The following is a 22,333-nucleotide window of genomic DNA, read 5'->3' as shown; positions in this document are numbered from 1 at the left end:
CATTTTGTATGCAAGGTGGAACTGTAGCTCAAAGATAACAAGGTAAGAGCTGAAGTTGGAGCACAACAAAAACAGTTTAATAAGTGGCAGTTTATTTGTGTCAGAAACTTTATGACTCTTACCCATTGTGCCGGAGTTGTGAACTCTCCCAGAGGCTCTTGTATTGAAGATACTCTGTATTCATGCTTACAAATTCAGCCAGCCGGCAGGGAGCAAATTCTTCTTTCTGTTCCTCACCACTAGGTTGCTATGAAGCACCCGTCTGCTGTGACTGCCTGCAATCTTGATTTGGAGAATCTGGTCACAGACTCCAACCGCAGCATTGCTACCCTGGCCATCACCACCCTGCTGAAAACCGGCAGCGAAAGTAGCATTGACCGGCTCATGAAGCAGATCTCCTCTTTTATGTCTGAAATCTCCGACGAGTTCAAGGTATGGAAAGACTCGTGCTTGGGGCTTTTATTGAGCTTTTCTGCTTGTGGGATGTGGGCTGGTGTGAGACGCAATTCCGGTCATTGAGTGTGCTTGTTGCATTCCATGTTCTTTCCAGGTTGTTGTGGTACAGGCCATCAGCGCCCTCTGTCAGAAGTATCCACGCAAGCATGCCGTCCTCATGAACTTCCTCTTCACAATGCTGCGTGAGGAGGTAAGTGTCGCCGTTTGCATCACTCTCCTCATTATTGGCTCGGGGCAATCTTTCTCCTGCAACCTGTGCGACCCAAAATGGAAGCCTGCGTGACAGAAATATGACTAGCTTCACCTTACAGAGCCAGTGTGGTGTAGTGGTTAGGAGCGATAGACTCGTAATCTGGGGAACCGGGTTCGTGTCTCCGCTCCTCCACATGCAGCTGCTGGGTGACCTTGGGCCAGTCACACTTCTTTGAAGTCTCTCAGCCCCACTCACCTCACAGAGTGTTTGTTGTGGGGGAGGAAGGGAAAGGAGAATGTTAGCCGCTTTGAGACTCCTTAGGGTAATGATAAAGCGGGATATCAAATCCAAACTCTTCTTCTTCTACAGCTTGGACTGCAGGAATCTGATATGATGTAGAAGTATTTTAACCCAGTATGTTTCCGAGCACAATTCATAGTGTTTGTGCTGACTTTTAAAGCCCTAAACAGCCTCAGCCCAGTATACCTGAAGGAGCGTCTCCACCCTCATCATTCTGCCCAGACACTGAGGTCCAGCGCCGAGGGCCTTCTGGTGGTTCCCTCACTGCAAGAAGTGAGGTTAGAGGGAACCACGCAGAGGGCCTTTTCAGTAATGGCACCCGCCTTGTGGAATTCCCTCCCATCAGATGTCAAAGAGATAAACAACTACCTGACTTTTAGAAGACATCTGAAGGCAGCCCTGTTTAGGGAAGTTTTTAATGTTTGATCTTTTATCGCTTTATGATTATGATGATTATTAATATTCTGTTGGGAGCTGCCCAGAGTGGCTGGGAAAACCCAGCCAGATGGACAGGGTATAAATATATTATTATTAATTTATTAATTTATTATTTCCCCACTTGAGTAATGTCAGTCAGATGCTACCACGGCTCATAGGGCACATGCCTACTGCAGGCATGTTACATACTTGTCAATACAGTATTAGCTAAAACCCACTCACCATTTCCTGCAGAAAAGCATTGCTTACTGATTATGCTGTACTTATTTGGTGAACATCCTTAGAAGCCTCCACATGACTGGGAACCTTGATAAGGCAAAGCAGTCACAAGGAGACTTTTACATGCATTTAGTCAAGCCTGCTTAGAAGACCACATCGGACCTTCTCACTCAACATGGTTCAGGTGCACACAAGTGCGCATGAGGACAGTGGGGGCTCTATGCAGTCTGTTTAATGTGTAAATAAGGCTACAGTTTGGGTTGAGGCATTTTCTAAGGTGCTGCTTGGTGTTAGATTTTTTTTAACTGTCAGCCTATCTCCATATTTTAGATTAGGGAAAGGGAGATGTTTTGGGTCCATGGGCCAGATCCTTATCAGAATTGGCCTTGTGGACCAAATTTGACAGGTGGGTGCTAGTTTTGCCAGCCCTGGGTGCTAGTTGCCACCTGTCTTGCCACCCTCTTTGGAATGGGCACCAGCTCCCAGCCAGTTGTTGCCCATTTCAACATACTCCCCCCCTCCCCCCGCCGAAAATCTGCTCTTGGGAATCTTATTAGCAGCCTGAGTTACATCAGCTCTGTCCTTTGCCAATGCCACAGTGCTTGCCAAGGAATGAGTTACCCCCTTAACCATTTTTACAGGCAGATCACCGACAGAAGTCAATTATTTTTCCAGATACTTTTTTCTTCTTCAAAAAGCAATTTGATGCAGTGTCTGTTTTTCTAAATATATTAACCAGCTGGCAATATTTTCAGTTGTATTGCTTTCTAGTAAGATCTGGATAAAACTACGGCTATTTAAGCTGATTTTTCTTTCCCTCTGAAAATGGAATGTTCTGTTCTGATAGCTTTTTGTGTGGGTGGAGAGTATCGTCCTGAGTATTCTGGTTTCAGATGTTCCTTCCATTCCGTTTATTCCTAATGGCTCCAGGGCAAACAATCTGAGACGGCTGCAGCTTCAGATATGGACCGAACTTTAGATGAGGCAGCACATTTTTAAATCCTATAGGGCAAACAATGGTCTCTTTCCCTGCAAACATAGCCTATTCTATTTGTAATAAGCAGCTGTTGGTTGTATCTGGGAAGATGAAATGCTCTTGTTTTCCTAGTATGCCATTTTATGAAAGAACCCAATATTCTGTTTATTTGGGGGCTTCATGGACATGAAAATATTATTGCTTGATGGGCTGTCCCACCTCTGTCCATCCATTCTGTTTGATATGTGCCTTAATTTTGTTCTTGAAAACCTTCCTGCCAACACTGTGATTTATAGCCAGTCCCTGGGGACTCCTCAGCAGAAGATTTAGGCTTGGAACAGGAGAAATGCACAGCTTCAAAACCCAGCGCTCTGCATGCTGGAGGCTGTACTCAGGGTGCCTCCAGGCTGTCGGTGTTCTGTGGAAGGGATTCAGGCGCTTGCCGGATCATTAGCTTTATGCAATTAAAGTGGATTAAAGTGTTCTGTCTCCCTAGCTCAACAAATCCACTATTTAAAAAGGACACTCTTCGATTTGGGAAGTGGCAGGGAAGTGCACTGAAGTGCGAGTTGAACAAATGATTAATGGGAAGATGTCTAACTACCCAGCAAGCAAATTGGGATGAGTGCAGGATGAATGCTCATTGTCTCTACAACAACCCAACTGGCGCGAATGCTCAGCACAGATTGGACTTGATCTAATCTCTGTATAAGCTTTGTGCAGACAAACTGGGAAGAATGCTGAATAAACAGGTTGTCTTGAACAGCCCTAAGGCTTTTGCACCTGTGCCTTCCAGTAAAGTCTGTCTCTGCACTTTTTTCAGGCTTTTATTCTCGGCCATATGCATGAGAAACCCTTTTTGGTATCCTGTCTTCTTTTTCCAACAGAAGGCAGCAAGCAAAAGAATTATAAAAATGCAAAATGGTTGGAGCAGGACAATGGAACAGGCAGGGGAGGTTGCAGGGTGTCCCTTTATAAAACGAAAGCATAAAATCCTAAAAATTCCAGACTCTTTGCTAAACAGTGCAGATGAGTAAGCGCCCTGACACCCTCTTGCCTTGAAATGCAGTTGAAAATTCATTATTACCCAGTAGCTTTTCTTTTCTTTTTAAGAAAGGTACTGTAAAAATAGAGCCACTATCCTCCACTGAGCTTTCACCCTGACTCATTCATGTTCCTGTCCAGGGTGGCTTTGAGTACAAGCGAGCCATTGTTGAATGTATCATCGGCATCATTGAGGAGAACTCGGAGAGCAAGGAAACCGGACTCTCCCACCTGTGCGAGTTCATTGAGGACTGCGAGTTCACCGTCCTGGCCACTCGCATTCTCCACCTGCTGGGCCAGGAAGGGCCTAAGACCAACAACCCTTCAAAGTACATTCGTTTCATTTACAACAGAGTCGTCTTGGAACACGAGGAAGTCAGGGCAGGTACATGCACACATACAAGGAGCTTATTGAGTCAGGTTGTCGGTCAGTCTAGCTCAGGATTGTCTGGGCTACCTGGCTGTGGCTCTCCAGGATTCAGGCAGGCAGGAGTCTTTCCAGTCCAGAGGTGCCAGGATTGGAACCTGGGACCTACTGCCTGCAAAGTGTGACAGCCTCTCCTCCTCTTTATGCCGTTGGGGGTAGATGAACTTTCCTGACTTGAAATCAAATCAAGGTAAATGGTCACTTGCTGGAATGGTCAAATCGAGGTAAATGGTCACCCAGCTGGAAGGGACAATGGACAGGGATGGTGGAAATTGTAGTTCAGCAGCATCTGGAGGGCCACAGATCTTCCATTCCGGATGTAAAGAATGTACTGATAAAGAACGATGCTACCTTACATGTTATAAGAGGATATCAGCTGCAAGGGATCGTTCAGATACTTGTGTTATATGTTAGTTCAGATACTTGTGTTATATGAGGTTCTAATGATAACGTAAAAGCTATTTGTTCCTGGATCAGTCCTGTGAATATATTCCTATTCCATGCTTGGCTAAACCTTTAAGGCAGTGGTTTTCAACCAGTGGGCCATGGCACCCTGGGGTTCGCACCATGCATGATGGTGAGGGGTGCTGCAGGCAACACCAACCTCTGTCCCTCTTTCATTCCCTCCCTTCCTCTGATGCCCTCTCACGTCTCTGACTCCCAAAGGCTTGCACAACTGTTTATTGCAGCAGCCCTGGCTACAAGTTCCCCAGGTGAATGATGCCTCTGGGGCTGGCCAGGGGGTGCTTCCCAGGGCCCTGTGGGACAGCATGAGGATGCACCTCTCTTTGGGGCAGGGGAAGCAGCTCAGAGACCAGGGGCAGCTCCAGCAGCTTCCTGGAGGACTCCCAAGGAGAGGAGAGGAGAGAGGAGGCTGAGGGAATACTTCGCAAGGGAGAGTGTTTGAAAAGGGGTGAGGGACTGCCAGCTCCGCAGGCAAGGGGTGACATAACTGGGCTCCTGAGCCCCACAAGGATGCTGCAGAAAGAAGGTAGTTGGTCAAGGGAACCGTGGACCCAAAAAGGTTGAAAACTTCCGCTTTAAGCGGCTTCCCACACTGTCTTCTCCAGCTGATCATCCCTGTTTCCTTTCTTGCTTACAGGTGCTGTGAGTGCTCTGGCTAAATTTGGGGCTCAGAATGAAGAAATGCTCCCCAGTGTCCTCGTGTTGCTGAAGAGGTGAGTTGTGATTAGAGCAGCATGACCACATAGATCTAACACAAAAAAACTCTCCCTGGGAAAGATGTGTAGTTTTTTGCTGTTGAGACAGCTCTGGAAAAAGCCAGACATGCTGACTGTGTGGCCTAAACTGATTTCATAATTACTCCTGCTGCTGTGTGGTCAGAGAGGGCTGGCATGGACTACAGTACCCTGCAGGAATCTGATTGGATGTGGAAGTCCTGCTGATTTTCCCCAAGCAAACGATGCACAGACCTGTTTTAAATTTCTGGCTTCCTTCTGATTTAGAAAAACTGGCTGGCTGGTCAGTGCTACTAGAAACCCAGCCAGATAGGCGGGGTATAAATTATATTATTATTGTTGTTGTTGTTATTGTTATACCATTGCAGCAAGGACTGTTGCTGTTGGATTCATGTCCCTGGCCAAAGAGGCAGAGCAGACAGAATTGAGACATCAGGGTTTCATGTGGCTGGATTTGAGGATAGAGTCAGTGCAGAAGGCTTAAGAAAATGAACAAAACATTTTTAACGGGAGCAGTAACGTCTCACTTTGCAAATCCCCAAAATAATAAAAACCGGGGGAGGGGAAACGCAAAATTGGAAAATGCCAGATAAAAATATAAGACTTCCTCAGATGGAATAGAGGAGAACTGTTAGAGGCCTAAACATAATAACCAAAAAGTGCTGACACAGCCTTGGGTTTGCTTCCAGAAGGAGGACTGAAGGAGGGCAGGGGTTGCGTGCATTGATGCAGTTCTCTGATCTTAGTCTCTGCAACAGATTAGGAGCTTAGCAGGGTCAGCACAGATGCCTTGGTCGAAAGAAGGGATTGTTCCCAGGCTCGGATGCACTGAGGTGGCCACCCATTGCAGATTCACTCTTGTATTCGGCACCACAAAACAGTCTTAATGGGCTCTGAGTAAGCAGCTGTTTCCTGACAGTTATCAGCACTGGGGCAGGCTATATATGCTGCTGATCCCTTCACCACAGAGCATGCCGTCCTCTTTACTGACCATCTGGATTGGATTAACTTGGATAGATCCATTTGAATTCAAGTGATTCCCACTGAGCAGAGCTCTCTGATCTTGATTTCAGGTGTGTGATGGATGATGACAATGAAGTGAGAGACAGGGCCACGTTCTACCTGAGTGTCTTGGAGCAGAAACAAAAAGCCCTCAACGCTGGCTACATCCTGAACGGTAACCAAGATGCCGATTTGGGGGCATGTGAAACGTAAAGTCATATTTACGGCTAGAATTTGCCAGAATGTGGAACAGGTGTTTTGGGGAGTTTAAAAAAAATAAATAAATCTTGAAGACTGTGACAAAGATTTGACAGTTAGAATTGTAGGTGCTGTAGTTTGGTTTGAAACTTCTGTTGTGTTTTTCTTTTATTTTCTTTTTTAAAAAGCTGACTTTCTTTTTTTTTATAAATTTTTTATTGGTTTTTCAACACATATTAAAAGACAATACAACACAATACATAAACAAACAAACATATAAACACGTATAATTTCTTAACCTTTTTTCCTTAAACCTTCTTTCAACGACTTCCCCATACCTCCCCTTTCTGCATCCCTGTTTTAAATCTTAAACCCCTAATTTCAATTACTTATAACACTTTCTTTAAATCTTTTTTCTCGTATCCAATTGTTTGTCACTGCAATTCTATTTTGCATTACCCAAGACATTTTAACACTCATTAATTTTACAACAGTTCTTAAGATAAACTTTAAATTTCTTCCAATCTTCTTCCACCGTCTCTTTCCCTTGGTCACGGATTCTGCCAGTCATCTCAGCCAGTCCCATGTAGTCTATCACCTTGGTCTGCCATTCTTCCAGTGTGGGTAGCTCTTGTGTCTTCCAATACTTTGCTAAGAGTACTCTTGCTGCTGTTGTAGCATACATAAAAAACGTCCTATCTTTCCTTGACACCAATTGGCCCACCATGCCCAGGAGGAAGGCTTCTGGTTTCTTCACGAATGTGCATTTAAGCACTTTTTTCATTTCATTATAAATCATTTCCCAGAAGACCTTGATCCTTGGGCACGTCCACCAAAGGTGGTAGAAAGTACCTTCAGTTTCCTTACATTTCCAACATTTATTATTGGGCGTATGATAAATTTTTGCAAGCTTGACTGGGGTCATGTACCACCTATAGATCATTTTCATAATGTTCTCTCTTAAGGCATTACATGCCGTAAACTTTATACCGGTAGTCCATAACTGTTCCCAGTCAGCAAACATAATGTCATGACCAATGTCTTGTGCCCATTTAATCATAGCTGATTTAACCGTCTCATCCTGTGTATTCCATTTCAACAGCAAGTTATACATTCTTGACAGATTCTTAGTATTGGGTTCCAATAGCTCTGTTTCTAATTTTGACCTCTCCACCTGGAAGCCAATTTTCCTGTCCAATTTGAAAACTTCATTTATCTGGTAATAATGAAGCCAGTCTCTTACTTTGGACTTCAATTTCTCATAACTCTGCAATTTCACTTTTCCCTCCTCATGTTCTATAATTTCCCAATATTTTGGCCATTTGGATTCCATATTAAGTTTTTTCACTTCCTTGGCTTCCATTGGTGACAACCACCTAGGGGTTTTGTTTTCCAACAAATCTTTGTACCGAATCCAAACATTGTATAGTGCTTTCCTAACAATATGGTTTTTAAAACCTTGATGGGTTTTAACCTTGTCATACCATAAATATGCATGCCAGCCAAATCTGTTATTGAACCCTTCCAAATCCAAAATGTCTGTGTTTTCAAGAAGCAGCCAGCTCTTCAGCCAGCAAAAAGCCGCTGATTCATAATACAGCTTTAAGTCCGGCAGGGCAAACCCCCCTCTTTCTTTTGCATCAGTTAGTATCTTAAATTTTATTCTGGGCTTTTTGCCCTGCCAGACAAATCTAGATATGTCTTTTTGCCACCTCTTGAAACAATCCATTTTATCCAAAATCTGCAATGTTTGAAACAAAAACAACATTCTCGGCAAGACATTCATCTTAATAACAGCGATTCGGCCTAACAAGGAAAGTCTCAAATTTGACCATACTTCTAAATCTTTCTTAACTTCTGACCAACATTTCTCATAGTTATCTTTAAATAAATTCACATTCTTAGATGTCAAATTAATCCCCAGGTATTTCACCTTCTTTGCTACCATTAAACCAGTTTCACTCTGGAACTTCTCTCTTTCAGCAACTGTTAGGTTTTTATCCAATACTTTCGTTTCTCTGGTTTCTCTTCAGATCGTATAAATCTTTCGCCTTTTATTAAAAAGCTGACTTTCAAATTGCTCAGGTTAGACTGGGAAGCTGTTTTGTAGCCCAAAGTCTCAGGGCAGGTTTTATACTGATATCAAAATTGTTCACAATCACATAAGACAAACCAAAAGGAAGGTCATGCATACATCTGCTCAATAAATCCGTAGCTCTAACTCAGGGAAGTTAAAATTCTCAGCTTGTTCACCCTACCACCTCAAAACAATGCCACCCCAGCTTACTTTTTAAGAAACAAATTACAGTGGTACCTTGCAAGACGAATGCCTTGGAAGACGAAAAACTCGCAAGACGAAAGAGTTTTTCGTTTTTTGAGTTGCTTTGCAAGACGAATTTCCCTATGGGCTTGCTTCACAAGACGAAAACGTCTTGCAAGTTTGTTTCCTTTTTCTTAAAACCGCTTGAAGAGGTGCAGTTGCGACTTGACCGTGCTTCGCAAGACGAAAAATTCGCAAGACAAAAAAACTCACAGAACGAATTAATTTCGTCTTGCGAGGCACCACTGTATATTTTATTGAAAAGTTTCAGTGAGAAAATAAAGTAGGGGGGGGGCGGGAATGAAAAAGGAAGAGAGACCCGTAGCTTACTTAACTCTTATTTATGCTAAAATTCACCACATTGGCTTTTGTCAAAGCTATATACAGACTGACAAGGCCAGCTCAAAATGTTTACCTGCCTGAAGTGAAGCACAAGTCTGCCCCTTCTCCTCCCGACTCCCCATTCCATATGGAGAAGCCAACTGGCCTGGCCTCTGAACCTTCCTTTGACACTGGTGATGGGATAGCATCCTATGCTGCATATGAGACAGCTGGCTAGTTTTGGGGAGCCAAAAGAGGCTGTGCAGCATACGTGCAGGTCTATCCTCCAATGGAAGGGAATGACCAGGAGGCTTAGGAGGGACCGGACCCTGCTGCCCATCTACCCCAGTATCTGCTGCCCAAGGCACTTTGCCTAACAGTAGGGCCGGCCGTGCAGATTGATTTCCGTTCTATCCCAACCTAGTAACCGTCACCTTCCAACCAGCTCATCATTTTCACCTTTAACATAGTGCAGTTCCTCTCAGCCAAGGGGGTTGGTTAGAAAGAAGGAACAGGAAGGAAAGGCAATAGATGACTCCTTATTTCCACACCCGCCAAGCTAGGACACCAAGTCTATTGTGCAGCATTGATGAATTGATGGTGGTGTAGGGGAAGAAGAAGAAGAAGAGTTTGGATTTGATATCCCGCTTTATCACTACCTGAAGGAGTCTCAAAGCGGCTAACATTCTCCTTTCCCTTCCTCCCCCACAACAAACACTCTGTGAGGTGAGTGGGGCTGAGAGACTTCAGAGAAGTGTGACTAGCCCAAGGTCACCCAGCAGCTGCATGTGGAGGAGTGGAGACGCGAACCCGGTTCCCCAGATTACGAGTCTATCGCTCTTAACCACTACATCACGCTGGCTCTCGGGAAGGGGGAAGGCTTGGTGGATAGCCCTGATGGCTCCTTTTTGGTTGCCAGCATTTACTGATACTTTTCAAGTCTGTCTAATCTATTTGTGGGTCAGCGAAGATGGCTTCGTGTAGCATGAAGGGCAAATGGGGATTTTAGCCTGATTTCCAGATCTGCTTCTCTTCCTGTGCAGATTGTATAATAAGGGATGGCAGAGCCTCTGTGCCCCCTGAGCCCTGAATGGGAACAGATGCATGCCAGTTGTTTTGTACACAGCTCTCAGGAGGAGAGTCATCTCCATAGATACCCTTTTGAGGTTATGAGTGTCCCCAGCTCCCTGAAATGCAGATATTCATCAGGAATGGATTTGCAGTGAAGCGTTTGGTTCCTCTGCATCTGGATAGGAATATCTCCTCAGTGGGTAGTTGCTCCTAGCTCAATCAGCAACCCATTTAAGCTGTAGGGGATTAAATTGGCCCCAAGCCAAGCCCTTTAAGCAGGTTTTGGGATGAGGCCATATGGAAGAGCAGATGTGGAGACTTAATTGAGCTCTGATTTATAAGGCGACAAAGAGGTCCCTGGTTTCCTGTTAAGTTCAATTTTGGTCACCCTTTCTCTTCTCCAGGATTGACTGTATCCATCCCTGGCCTGGAGAGGGCGCTGCACCAATATACACTGGATCCTTCTGAAAAACCCTTTGACCTGAAGTCTGTTCCCTTGGCAACTGCCCCCATCACTGAACAAAGAACAGGTAATTGTAGAAATAACAAGGGACAAACTTTCTCATCAGTGTCTAGCACAGCACATTTCTTGGGGCCTTTCCAGTTCTCTCTGCCCTTTCAAGGTGGCCCAGCTTGAATTTCATGGGCCCTTTTCACAGCAGCACCTGCGATATTATGAATTGCTTCAGTTTCATCTTGCTAAGACATCAGGGACCGTTTTCTTTTCCCCTTACGCTGCTACCCGATCAGAATATTGGTGCCATCTTCTTCCATTACTGTAATCAACCTGCTGTTTGTTCCAATTCTGGCTCTCCTCCCACCTCCTGTCCTGGTTTTCTAAATGAGCACCAAAAATAAGGTGCTGTTTCTCTGTAAGAGGTTCGATTCCCCTTTTGAATTACCACAAGAGAGCTTCAGGTTAGCAAACGTGAATTACTGTACATGTGCTGTGTTTTTCTTGCTCCATTTGCAGAAAATGCTCCGGTGTCTGCCATCAAGCAGCCAGAGAAAGTGGCAGCAACCAGACAAGAAATATTCCAAGGTATGATATCACCTTGTATTTGAGAAGAGAATGTGACAGTTGAGCAACTTGTAGGATTATTCCCTCAGTCTTTCGATATCTGAGAGTTTTCTGATAGATGAAGTGTGTTAACTAGAAATGTTTTTGGGGAGAGTAGGTCAAGATCAACTACTTTTTAATGTATATAGCAGGTGGGGGAACTAGATCTGGCCACTGGGCCAACTTTGACTAAATAGAAATGGACAAATTGCCAGTTCCAGATGGCATCCACCGCAAGAACTCAAATGTGAAATTGTTGATATTATAAACAGAAATATGAAACTTGTCCCTCAGATCAACAAGCATACATTAGCTACTTTCCAGTTCTCAGGTAACGCCATTTTTAAAAAAGGGATCCAGCGAGGATCCTGAAAGTTATAGGTCAGTTAGCTTAATGTTTGTTTGGGGGAAACTGGTGGAAAGTATTGTTAAGGATAAACTAGCCAAGCATATAAGAACAAGTCTTGCTGAAGTAGAACCAGCTTGGCTTCTGTGAGGGAAAATCCTTTCTCACAAACCTATTAAGAGTTCTTTGACAGTGTCAACAAGCATAGATAGAGATGATCTGTGGTGTACTTTGACTTTCAAAAAGCTTTCCACAAGGTACCTCACCAAAGACTGCTGAGTAAGCAATTCCTGAATCAAAAATTGGTTAGGTGCTAGAAGCAGAGAGCAGGAATAAATGGAAGTCCCCCAAAGATCAGTACTGGGACCTGTGATTTTTAACTTGTTCATAATTGAATAGGATGCTGGACTAGATGGTCCATTCTCCTGATTCAGCAGGCTCTTCTTCTGTTGTTCTGTACTTAAATGTTTTTATCCATGTTTTACAGATGAGGGGACTGAGGCTGGGAGTTGTTTATTCCCCAAGCTATGGTCTAAGTAGAGCAGAAATCTTGAATAGGTTCCACTTGCCAATTCTTTCTCTCTCTCTCTCTGTCCTTGCACTTGACTTTAGAACTCATGCTCTGACAGTGAATGGAAACCTATTTGTTGCCTTTTTAAAAACTGTATTTTAGAACAATTAGCTGCCATCCCAGAGTTCCAAGAACTTGGCCCGCTGTTCAAGTCCTCTTCCGAGCCAGTGGCTCTTACAGAATTGGAGACGGAGTATGTGATCCACTGTACCAAGCACACATTCACAAACCACATGGTGTTCCAGGTGGGTACTGCGTTGAAAATACATGAGTAGTGACAGTAGTCTCTTCCATTTATAGATGGGTTAATGTCTTGACATCTCAGAGCTGTTTACAGTATAATATGTGCACAGTGGGTGCAATAAAAATAATGTCACATGGTTTACCTTCAAATAAACGCCAAATATGGTTTCCATATCCATGAAAACAGTATCAGTATAAATAAAGTCAAATAACATTTGAGGCAGCATAAGGTAGAATCCTAACAAACATAAAACACCCTTTTCATACCGCCACTTGCCCAGTCTCATGCTTGCAACATCCGTTCCCCAGTCACTACAATCATTCACTACCTCTGTCAACCAACCAATTGCACTCAGCACCCACATACAAAGGATTGCTGCCAATCGTATACATATAAGAGACTCTCCTTCTCTGGAGGCTAGGACCCTAGCCAATGGGTTCAAATTACAAGAAGGGAGTTTCTGACAAAACATCTGGAGGAACTTTCAGACAGTAAGAGCTGTTCCAGCAGTGGAACGGGGTCCCTCGGGAGGTGGTGGACCCTCCTTCCTTGGAGGTTTTTAAGCAGAGGTTGGGTGGCCATCTGTCATGGATGCTTTAGCTGAGATTCCGGCATTGCAGAGGGTTGGACTAGAGTAGACGCTCCTCAGGGCCCCTTCCAACTCTATGGTTCTGTGATTCTACATATGCTTGCACACCTCTCTGTCGTCCATCCAGGCAGTCAAGAGGCATACTTAGAGGTCAAGGACATATTCTCGTGAGATAAAGCACTCAGAGGTTCAAAGCAGGGCTGTGGCTGGTGAAGAGATTGTGGCCTGGGTCAAGTCTCAAGAGGCTTAGTTAGTTAGAGAGCTGCCTTTGGTCCCTGGTTCTGAGGTTCCCCATCCCTGCCCTAAGACTTAACCACATTGGGTCTGGGTTTAAACAAAATGAGTAACCGTGGTTCATTAGAAACAGAAGCAGAACTTTCCAATCTTCTTGTGGCTGAACTGGAGGGGGAGAATGGGGGGCATGCAAATAACACGGAGGCTTAGTGCCTAGAATGATTCATTTGGGGTTGTCCCTTCCAGAGGCCTCAGACCAGAGCATTTCCCTCAGCTAAGCAGGGTCAGATGATTGATGCATGCAGCACAGCTCCACGAGGGTAGGTTGGATTAGCTTACAGCAAGGCACAGGCTCCTTTTTATATCTGAAAGATGGGGAGATGTCCTAGTGGGTGTCTACCTGACCCCATTCCAATGCTAAGAACCACTTTTGATGCTGATTATAAAATATATGCAGATTTGTTTTACTACTGAAAGTGTATATGCCTTGGGAAATGTGCACTCCAGTGGTGATGCTGGAGGATGGAAAGCCATTCTTAAGGATGTTTCATCCCAAGCAATATTGTAGCACAGGAAGCCAATGCAGGTGACACTCAACTTACGCTGGGATTATGTTCCGGGGATAGGGTGTAAAGCCAAAATTGTGTATTGTCAAAACTCATGGGGCTCAATGGCATGGCAGGTGGGATTGCCAAAGTCTTTCCCCCCCAGAAATATGCCTCTTTTCCACCCATTTTTTTATTTGATTGATTGATTGTCAAACACTTAAAGCTGAATAGTTAAATGTGTGTAAGTTGTGAGTTACTGTATATGGAAATTGGATCTTCATGGAAGCAGGCTCTGTGCCTATGCTGGCTCAAGAACTGCACTGGCTTACAGTTTAGTTGGGTGTGGAGGGTCAACCCAGGACCAGTGCAGGCACTATGTCTGTAGATGCACTAAAGCAGATGCCTTCTGCAGTTATCGCTTTAAATGTGGGTCTTAATAGTGTGTCTTTGAAAACTATTGTTGGAAACCAGTTAACCTGAAAGACCGCCTACTCCTCTGTAAACCAGCAATATCATTTATATCCTCTGCATATCTCACCCTACAGAATGTTATAGGATGGTGCCCCCAAAATGGGCATTTTCCGCTATTGCCCCTATATTATGGAATACCCTTCCCTCTGAAGCAGCAACCACCAGTCACTTCAGATATCTTATAAAGAAACATATTTTGGCCCAGGTTTTCCCTAATCCCTAAGATCATACTCTGTCTTAATGTAAATTCCCTGAATTTTTGTTTTTATATATTACTTTTATACAGTATTACCCTTTTACTGAGCCCAGGATCTCCGTACATAGGGCCCAGGTTTGCGCCGTGGAGAGGTCACTTCGGTGCTGCTAACACAGCAAAAACAACAGGGGGGGCAGCAGTTATGAGTTTCTGGTCTCTGCAGCCACAGCAGGTTGCTGTGATTCTCTGACAGCCTGGCTTTGCTCCCCGAGGAACACTCCGTTGTCTCTTGAGACAGACAGATACCAACAATTGGTTTTATGTTGTGTTTTTTGTTTCGTTTTTGTGTTGTATATTGCTCAGAATTATTTTTAAAGAAAGATTAAGTGACTTAGAAATGCTTTTAAATAAACAACAGCCCCAAACTTTACAGTAAAGTACATTCATCATTTTGTGCCATGACGTTCCTTGATTTTCCCTGATAGTTTGACTGCACAAACACCCTGAATGATCAGATCCTGGAAAATGTCACAGTGCAGATGGAGCCAACTGAGGCATATGAGGTCATTGGTTACATACCTGCCAAAAGTTTGCTGTACAACCAACCTGGCACTTGCTATACATTGATTGCATTGCCTGAAGAGGACCCAACAGCAGGTAACAAGATTTTCTCTGTTTTCTTCCCTTCTCAGTCAGACCAAGCTGCCTTGTAGTTCTGAGCTTGCAGCCGCTGTCCATTTTAACAGACGTTAAATGACTTTTGAGAATTCACGTACTTTTTATTTGAAGACTTGTCTCAAATGCAGTGCTCGGTCCTGTCAGTGCAAGGATCTGTTTTGCACAGTGGGACTGACTTTGCCTTCACATGCCCTGCACCCAACTAAAATGCTCCAAATGGGAGCCAGGGGGATTCTGGAACAGATTTAGAGGTGTGCTTGGAGAGAAAGGGGAATGTACCATTGTGACAGCGTAAATTCTTGTGCAGATGGGACAGTTTATTAGCACTGCATTGGACACAAGCCTATAATAACAGTGTGTGAACTGTAGGCCTAAAGACTTCTAGACACTCTTTCTGTAGAAAAACCTTGTTTACCTTGAGTGAGGTTGGTAGGTTAATTTGACTTTTCTGTCTAGGGGAGAACTGTCTTGTTGGGAAATTATAACTTTACAAGCACTTCTCTCAGTCCTCAGTGACTTAATAAATAGGCAGACTGGACATAGGAGCTGAGACAGGAATATAAATTAACTTGTGCATTTCACATTTCTTTGTGCTTGATTTTTTTCTTTTTCTTTTTGCCCTTTCTGCAGTGGCCTGTACGTTCAGCTGCATGATGAAATTCACTGTCAAGGACTGTGACCCGAACACCGGTGAAGCAGAGGAAGAGGGCTATGAGGACGAATATGTGGTAAGAGGAGATTTAGCTACTTTCCTGTCCCTTTTTCAATGTCTCCTGGTCAGGTGGTGAAATGTGAGCCAAGGCAAGGCCATCCAGGGTGACATAGCTTTGCTTCCTGACCTCCTCTGGGGAGCTGTGGCTTGATCTAACAAATGCATTAGAAAGCCTGTCTCATCAGGGCCAGAGGATGGATTGACCAGCTTCTGAGCTAACAGGCTGTTCAGTCTCAGCATGTCCAGATGGCTAAGTGTCAAACCTGGGGTGCCCTGTCACCAGCTGCTCACACACAGACCTGGCTTATAACCAGCTGAATGTTGGCAGCCATTTACTTGAAGGCTGTGACATCTCCCTGGGGCATGACTACTCTGAGCTCCCTGTTCTATCCCCACATTTCATGGATAAAATGCTCCAGCAAAGCTGTTTTGCTTGTAATCTTTTGGATAAGGAAGTTTTTTTTAAGCAAAATACACCCTTCCCGGCACACTTAAAATACCAAAGGCTCTATTTCCCCCCCCCCCCCAAGTATGAATACATAATAATATGCTCTAGAGACTGTAGCTGATGCGCTGTGTGGAGGATAGTGATGAAGCCAGCTTTTCTCCTCAGTGGGTTTCATTTTATGTATCAGGGCCATTGATTTCCTGTCAGCTTAGGGCACCATGGAAGTGTTCTGAGTGTCAAACCTACAGGAACATTTTTTCAGGGAGGGCTCCTTTTTCCCCCTTGCCTGGGAGTTGTTGTTTTTTACTCCAACCATGCAACTGATATTTCGAGCCTGGGCTGTTTTGCCTGCTCCTGTGCAGAGATTTTGCTTGCCCTAAGACTTGTCTTCTCCCTGCAGCTTCAGTCCCATTACACAGGGTGGCGTTTCTTTTTTCCGCTCTGAAGAGCAGACTGCACAATGCAACTTGAACCTGGCTCTGATCTATTGATTTTGCTTCTCTGTTTCTTCCTCCCCACCCCCACCCAAGTGTCTGGCAGTTCTGCTGAGAGTCACATCCGCTGTATGCGCTGCTCCGAAAGCTGCCCGCTAAAAAGATTATTTAAGAATGGAAAAAAGTGACAGCGATCAGTCTGCATTTGTGCCATATTAGAAACATAAATGACATGCTGTGTCATGCTGCTAAAGGCTCAAAACATATTCTTTCTCTCTCTCTTTTGGCTGGTGTGCAAAGTTATTTCTTGGAAGGGCAGCACAAGCCTCTCCTTCATATGCAGACCATAATGTGAGTCAGGCTCCCTACAGGGAGGCCTTGTGTTATGAGGAGACCAAGTCCCCTTCCTCACCCTCAGGAAATATCATGCAAATCCGTCTGTTTTGCATATTCTTCTTCTTTGGCGATCACTTGTAGCCGAGTAGGATTGTCTTCCCTAAGTTTTAACACTGAGTCCGTAAGTGACTGTGGAGGCCAATTCTGGACCCACACGTCCTTCCACAGTGGGGACATTGGTTCCCGGGCGGAAGTTGATCACGGTGTGGATTTGCCAAGCGTGCCTTCCTCTTAGCACGTTTCTCTCTTGCGTTCCGAGTTCGAATGTCTTCAAAGTCCATGACACCTTTGGTAAAGGCTGTAGAGCACCCAACTCACACATAGCAGGCATGATTCGTGGGATGAACTCCGTCAGTAGAAGCCCAGTGGAAGTGCTCCCGCTTGTGCAGCAGGGCTTTTCCAACCACCTCTTCCACTGTGTCCCCCCCCCCCATTGGCTTTTGGAGGAGATGGTCGGGAAAACCCTCAGAAGAGCATGCAGGGAGAGGGGCAATCCTTCCATCTGGCAAGCTGATGTTTGTAATGGCGTGACTTGGAAGGGCACACCACTCCTCCGTCCAGCGTGTGATTTGGGTGCTGGCCCAGTGATTCTGTGGAAAGATGGGCATTAAGGGATGTTGAAGACTAGATGGCTGGTAAAGGAGAGGGACTACAGAAGAGAAGGCAGAGTCACAGGCCTATAGAGTACTCTGCAAAATGCAGAACACCTTGGCCAGCATCCCTCTAAATGCAGGGGTGAGGAACCTTTTTGACTCCAGGGCCCAAATCCTCATTAGGATCAGCCTCATGGGCCGAATTCTGTGGGTGGGTGTGGCTGCCGATCTGTCAGTCACATGACTCATGATTGGCAGGTGGCCAAGCTGGGGGGAAATGCAAGCCCTTTAAAACGTTCTCCTGTCTTAAAGCTGCTAAGTGCCCTTTGAAGCAGCCTCCAAACCCTCCTTTAAATTGGAAGGGGAGAGATGCCTTAATGTGACGGGGGTTACAGCTGTTCAATGAGCCAATGGCAAAGCTGGATACAGAGTGATATCATTTCACATGTCCTTTTTTTATATATTAGCTGGAAGACATTGAGGTGACCATAGCAGATCACATCCAAAGGGTTCTGAAGCCAAATTTTGGAGCAGCCTGGGAAGAAGTTGGCGATGAGTTTGAAAAAGAAGAGACTTTCACGTTATCCACAGTGAAAACACTGGAAGGTAATATTTGTGGGGCTCTTGATATACTTTCTCCCTCTCCCCCCCCCCCGAATTTTTAAGTATTTTCTCTTGGATTCTGATATGGTCCCCAATATATTTCTTTCCACAGAGGCAGTAGGCAATATTGTCAAATTTCTAGGGATGCAGCCCTGCGAGCGGTCAGATAAAGTGCCTGAAAACAAGAACTCTCATGCCTTGTACCTGGCAGGTGAGTTGTTGTGCTAATATATTGGTTTCAATTTTTGTGGTGATCCTAATGGGTATGGCTGAGTAGATAACTTATAAAGTAACTACCAAAGTATAACACTGGATAACTGTTAGCCAAAACATTATTAATGTAAGAGCCATTCTAATTTTCAGGTCTTTTTCTTTTTAAGTGTCGTATGTTTCTTTGGAATTTTAGTTTAATGCTCTCGAGGTAGCAGAGATGCAGAATTCTTCTAAGGATTTGAGATGCTGATGGATAGCCTAATGCTGTTGTCCTACTCATATCTATCTACTACAGGTGTATTTCGGGGTGGCCATGATCTCTTGGTTCGTTCTCGTCTTGTCCTGACAGACACTGTGACAATGCAAGTCACAGCACGGAGTGGAGAAGAACTTCCTGTGGATGTTGTCATGGCCTCTGTTGGTTAAACACAATATAGGACTTGATATTTCAAACTCTGAAGCCAAAGGGGGTGTTGGAAATGTATCCCCACTACTCTGGATGCTGAGAGAATCATTAGAACATTAGCTCTTTTTCTAACGGGGGGGGGGGAACATTGTGTGAGTTTAAAGCTAGTCTTTAAAGTATGATCAGAGGTTTTCTGAGATACTGAACCAGTAATTTTTTTCAGGATCTCTAAACCATTTCAAAAGAGCATCCTTTTCATATCAAACTCTGCAGGATCCCAGTGCCTAAAGATGCTCACACCAGCTCCTGTTGTAGTAACAGTGTGTCAGATCCTTTCTGTGATCAGTGAGAGCCCTTCCCATTATGGCAATTTCTATTTGTGTTTGACATGTTTTAAGCCCTTCAAAACAGATCATAAAACTAAAAGCATGAATTTACTCTCATTGCCGCTAGCAGTTTAGTTTCTTTATGGTGGCATTAAAACAGACCTTACCTGTATCCAATAAAATACAGTAACGCAAAAAGGCTGCCTTGGTATTCTCAAGAATTTGAAAGGAAAAAAATGCCTCAGAGTAGTATCTCTCACCCACATTAGAATGCAATTGCAGCCACAGAGTACAAATTCAGTGGACCTATTACTTGTTCATATGAAAACTGACTGACTTCCCTTTCCATTAAGGATAGTTGACCCCAGTTTTTCTTTCAGTAAAACGATTAAGTTATGCACAAATGTAAAAAGATGTTTCTGGTGGCAGTAATTGGCAGCAGAGAAGCAGCAGGGGTGATCTAGAGTGGAGAAACAGTGAATAGAGAAATGTTTAGCTTCTGACCCCACTATATTGCTCCTATTCACCCTCTACCAAAGCAGTTTTTCCATGCTAACAACAGCAAAATAAAGCAATTGGCCTACCATGTTACACAGTTTGCTCCTAAAATAGGATGTCTCTTTTTTGTATTTTGCAGTATCTGGAAAAAAGAATTGGTCTAATAAATTGCTGATCATCAGATTGCTTCATTGATTGTAATGCAATTGTTTAAATAATTAGCCAGCATTTTATTTTGTGGAAGGTACTTGGAGTTTTGTTTTATTTATACGTGCTAATACTGTGCTTTGTTCTACTCTGCATAATTTTGTACATAAAAGTTGTGCCATGTAAGCCAAGATTTAAACAGTATAGCGTTCTTTTTGAAAAGTATGTGGTTGGTCATTATGGTTGTGCAGGGGGTTGTGTACAACCACATTTCATAATTATATGGCTTTGGCAAGGGGAGGAATAGTTTTACAGAGAGCATATAAGGGCAAGTTCACCCATAAGTTATATGCTCAGGCTTTACATTCAGCAAAGCTCCTGCCAGTTCTGGTTCCTTCAGAGTCTACTTGCAGAGTCCATACATTTTCAAACACATCACTCATATTCACATTATCATTTATAGGGGTTGTTCCCCAAATACCTTGCATGTAGCTCAAAAAATGTGTGCAATGGCCCTAAGAATTGTCAAAGACGGCACCAGATATGTTCAGCATTAAAACACTTCTCTTCCATCTGCTTCAAACTCCCATTAGCAAGATGCCTTGTATTAAGTCAGATCATTGGTTCATCTACTCCAGGATTGTCTACTCTTGAACAGCAGTGGCCCTCCTGGGTCTTTCCCATCCCTACCTGGAAATGCTAAGAATTGCACCTGGGAGCGTCCATTTGCAAAATAGTTTGCTGTTCCACTGAGCTACAGTTCTCCAAGCAAGTCTCTTGCTGTGTTGTGATCATTCTCCCACCCCAGCAAATGCACATCTTCTGGTTTTGCCTTACACATTGTCTTTTCGCAGCTCAGAAGTTTGGGGTACTGATATTCAGGGCTTGTGACGCCTGTTTTTATAGCTGTTGCTAAAGTCTGTCTTTACATGGCAATGGGCTATCCTGCACCAGGAACATATCTCCTGGATTCGTCAGCTTGATTCTATTTCTATACTCTGTTGATGAAGTCAACCTGCTGTCCTTGTGCATTCAAAGCGTATGGGGCAGCAGCACAAATGGGAAAAAAGATAACCAAACAGAAAACAGCCAGGTGCGATGACTGCCAACATCACTTCATGGCCTGTAGAAAAAGAGAACAGGTTATCCTCTCAGTGGCAGAGGATGGATGATGTCAGGGTGGAATTCAGGGACAGGGAGGGCAGCCAGCCTACCTCCATGTTTTAAAAAGTGGCCTCACCCTTGGAGTCTCAATATTAAACCTTTTAATTGTCTTAGTTTAATAGAAATATATAGAACATATATAGAGATAACATAATGGAAGACGACAGGGTCCCCAAGGATGTGCTCTACGGGGAGCTGGCTTCAGGCACCAGGCCTGTTGGCAGGCCAATTCCATGTTACAAAAATGTCTGCAAATGTGAGGTTAAAGGCAGGGAACATTAAGCCCGCTGTGTGCGAATCCCTTGTAGGCGACTGCAGGACCTGGAGACAAGCAGTCATGTCATATATCCATAGTAGTGACCAGAGGAGGAATGACCGCTAGGAAGAATGCAGAAGGAAGAAAGGCCATGATGCATCTGCAGTAGCACAACCGGATGCCTTCATCTGCCCCAGCTGCAACAAAACAGGTCTCGCATGTATCAGTTTCTACAGCCACAGCAGGCGCTATAGTTCTCCAACAGATTGACTCCCCCCCCCCCGAAGGTGCACTCCTCCATTATCTCCTGAGACAGACAGATGCCAATAAACTTGCAAGGAATCATGGCCAATGTAGTAATTGCTGAGAGTGAATTCCTGTTTAAGTATTATTTGTTGCTATTTTGAGAGTTAATTTTATTGTGTACTATCATATTCTAATGCATTATTGAATATTACTTAATTTGATATAAGTTGTTTAAGTCTATTATGATTTATTTGTATTGGATCAGATTGCAAAAAGGTGTGTGATCTTTACTTTTTTCAGCTGTAAACCACCTTGTGTTAGTAATATAGAAAGGCGGTACGTATACAAATTAAAAGTGAAATGACATGAAAACAGGATATCCCAAGTGTGTGGCTCCATACTGCAATCCCAACTGCGATTTAAGTTAAGCCGCATTGAATATTGCGGGAACATGGCCTAAGATTGTGCTGGATAGTTTTACTGCAGAAATCCTGGGGCATACACGAGCACGCTTGATAACATGCATTTTGGGGCACGAATATTGCCTGTGGTTTCAGCTGCTTTAGCAACTACAATACTGTCATGATGAGGTTCTATAACCACCCTGGGTGGCTGCAGGAGAAAGGGTAAGATAGGGTAAGGTAGAAATGCAATAATAATAGTAGCAATTTATTATCATTATTATTCGCATTTCTATCCTACCCTTTCTCCTGCAGTAGCCCAGGGAGGTTAATAATTGCCATTATAATTGTTGTTGTTGTTGTTTTATATGTGCTGAAAGCCGCCCAGA

General features: G+C 44.0%; 1 protein-coding gene across 1 annotated transcript in view; it reads left to right on the top strand.

Annotated features, from left to right (window-relative positions):
* The window catches only part of COPG1 (COPI coat complex subunit gamma 1), a 30,083-nt gene extending 10,015 nt beyond the window's left edge, over positions 1 to 20,068 (top strand). Inside the window, exons 12-24 of the mRNA XM_083602965.1 lie at positions 244 to 432; positions 551 to 646; positions 3,768 to 4,011; positions 5,156 to 5,231; positions 6,326 to 6,429; positions 10,569 to 10,694; positions 11,138 to 11,206; positions 12,244 to 12,386; positions 14,909 to 15,080; positions 15,732 to 15,829; positions 18,152 to 18,290; positions 18,400 to 18,498; positions 18,796 to 20,068. Of these exons, the coding sequence (XP_083459091.1) occupies positions 244 to 432; positions 551 to 646; positions 3,768 to 4,011; positions 5,156 to 5,231; positions 6,326 to 6,429; positions 10,569 to 10,694; positions 11,138 to 11,206; positions 12,244 to 12,386; positions 14,909 to 15,080; positions 15,732 to 15,829; positions 18,152 to 18,290; positions 18,400 to 18,498; positions 18,796 to 18,926 (1,686 nt within the window). The 3' untranslated portion in view covers positions 18,927 to 20,068. The remainder of the gene's footprint in view (positions 1 to 243; positions 433 to 550; positions 647 to 3,767; positions 4,012 to 5,155; positions 5,232 to 6,325; positions 6,430 to 10,568; positions 10,695 to 11,137; positions 11,207 to 12,243; positions 12,387 to 14,908; positions 15,081 to 15,731; positions 15,830 to 18,151; positions 18,291 to 18,399; positions 18,499 to 18,795) is intronic.
* Positions 20,069 to 22,333: the final 2,265 nt, after the last annotated feature.

This window comes from Podarcis filfolensis (genome assembly GCF_964270895.1).
Source record: "Podarcis filfolensis genome assembly, chromosome: 2".
In the NCBI taxonomy this organism is placed as follows: Eukaryota; Metazoa; Chordata; class Lepidosauria; order Squamata; family Lacertidae; genus Podarcis; species Podarcis filfolensis.
The sequence above is the reverse complement of the archived record's forward strand: the minus strand, read 5'-3'. Positions and strand labels throughout refer to the sequence as shown.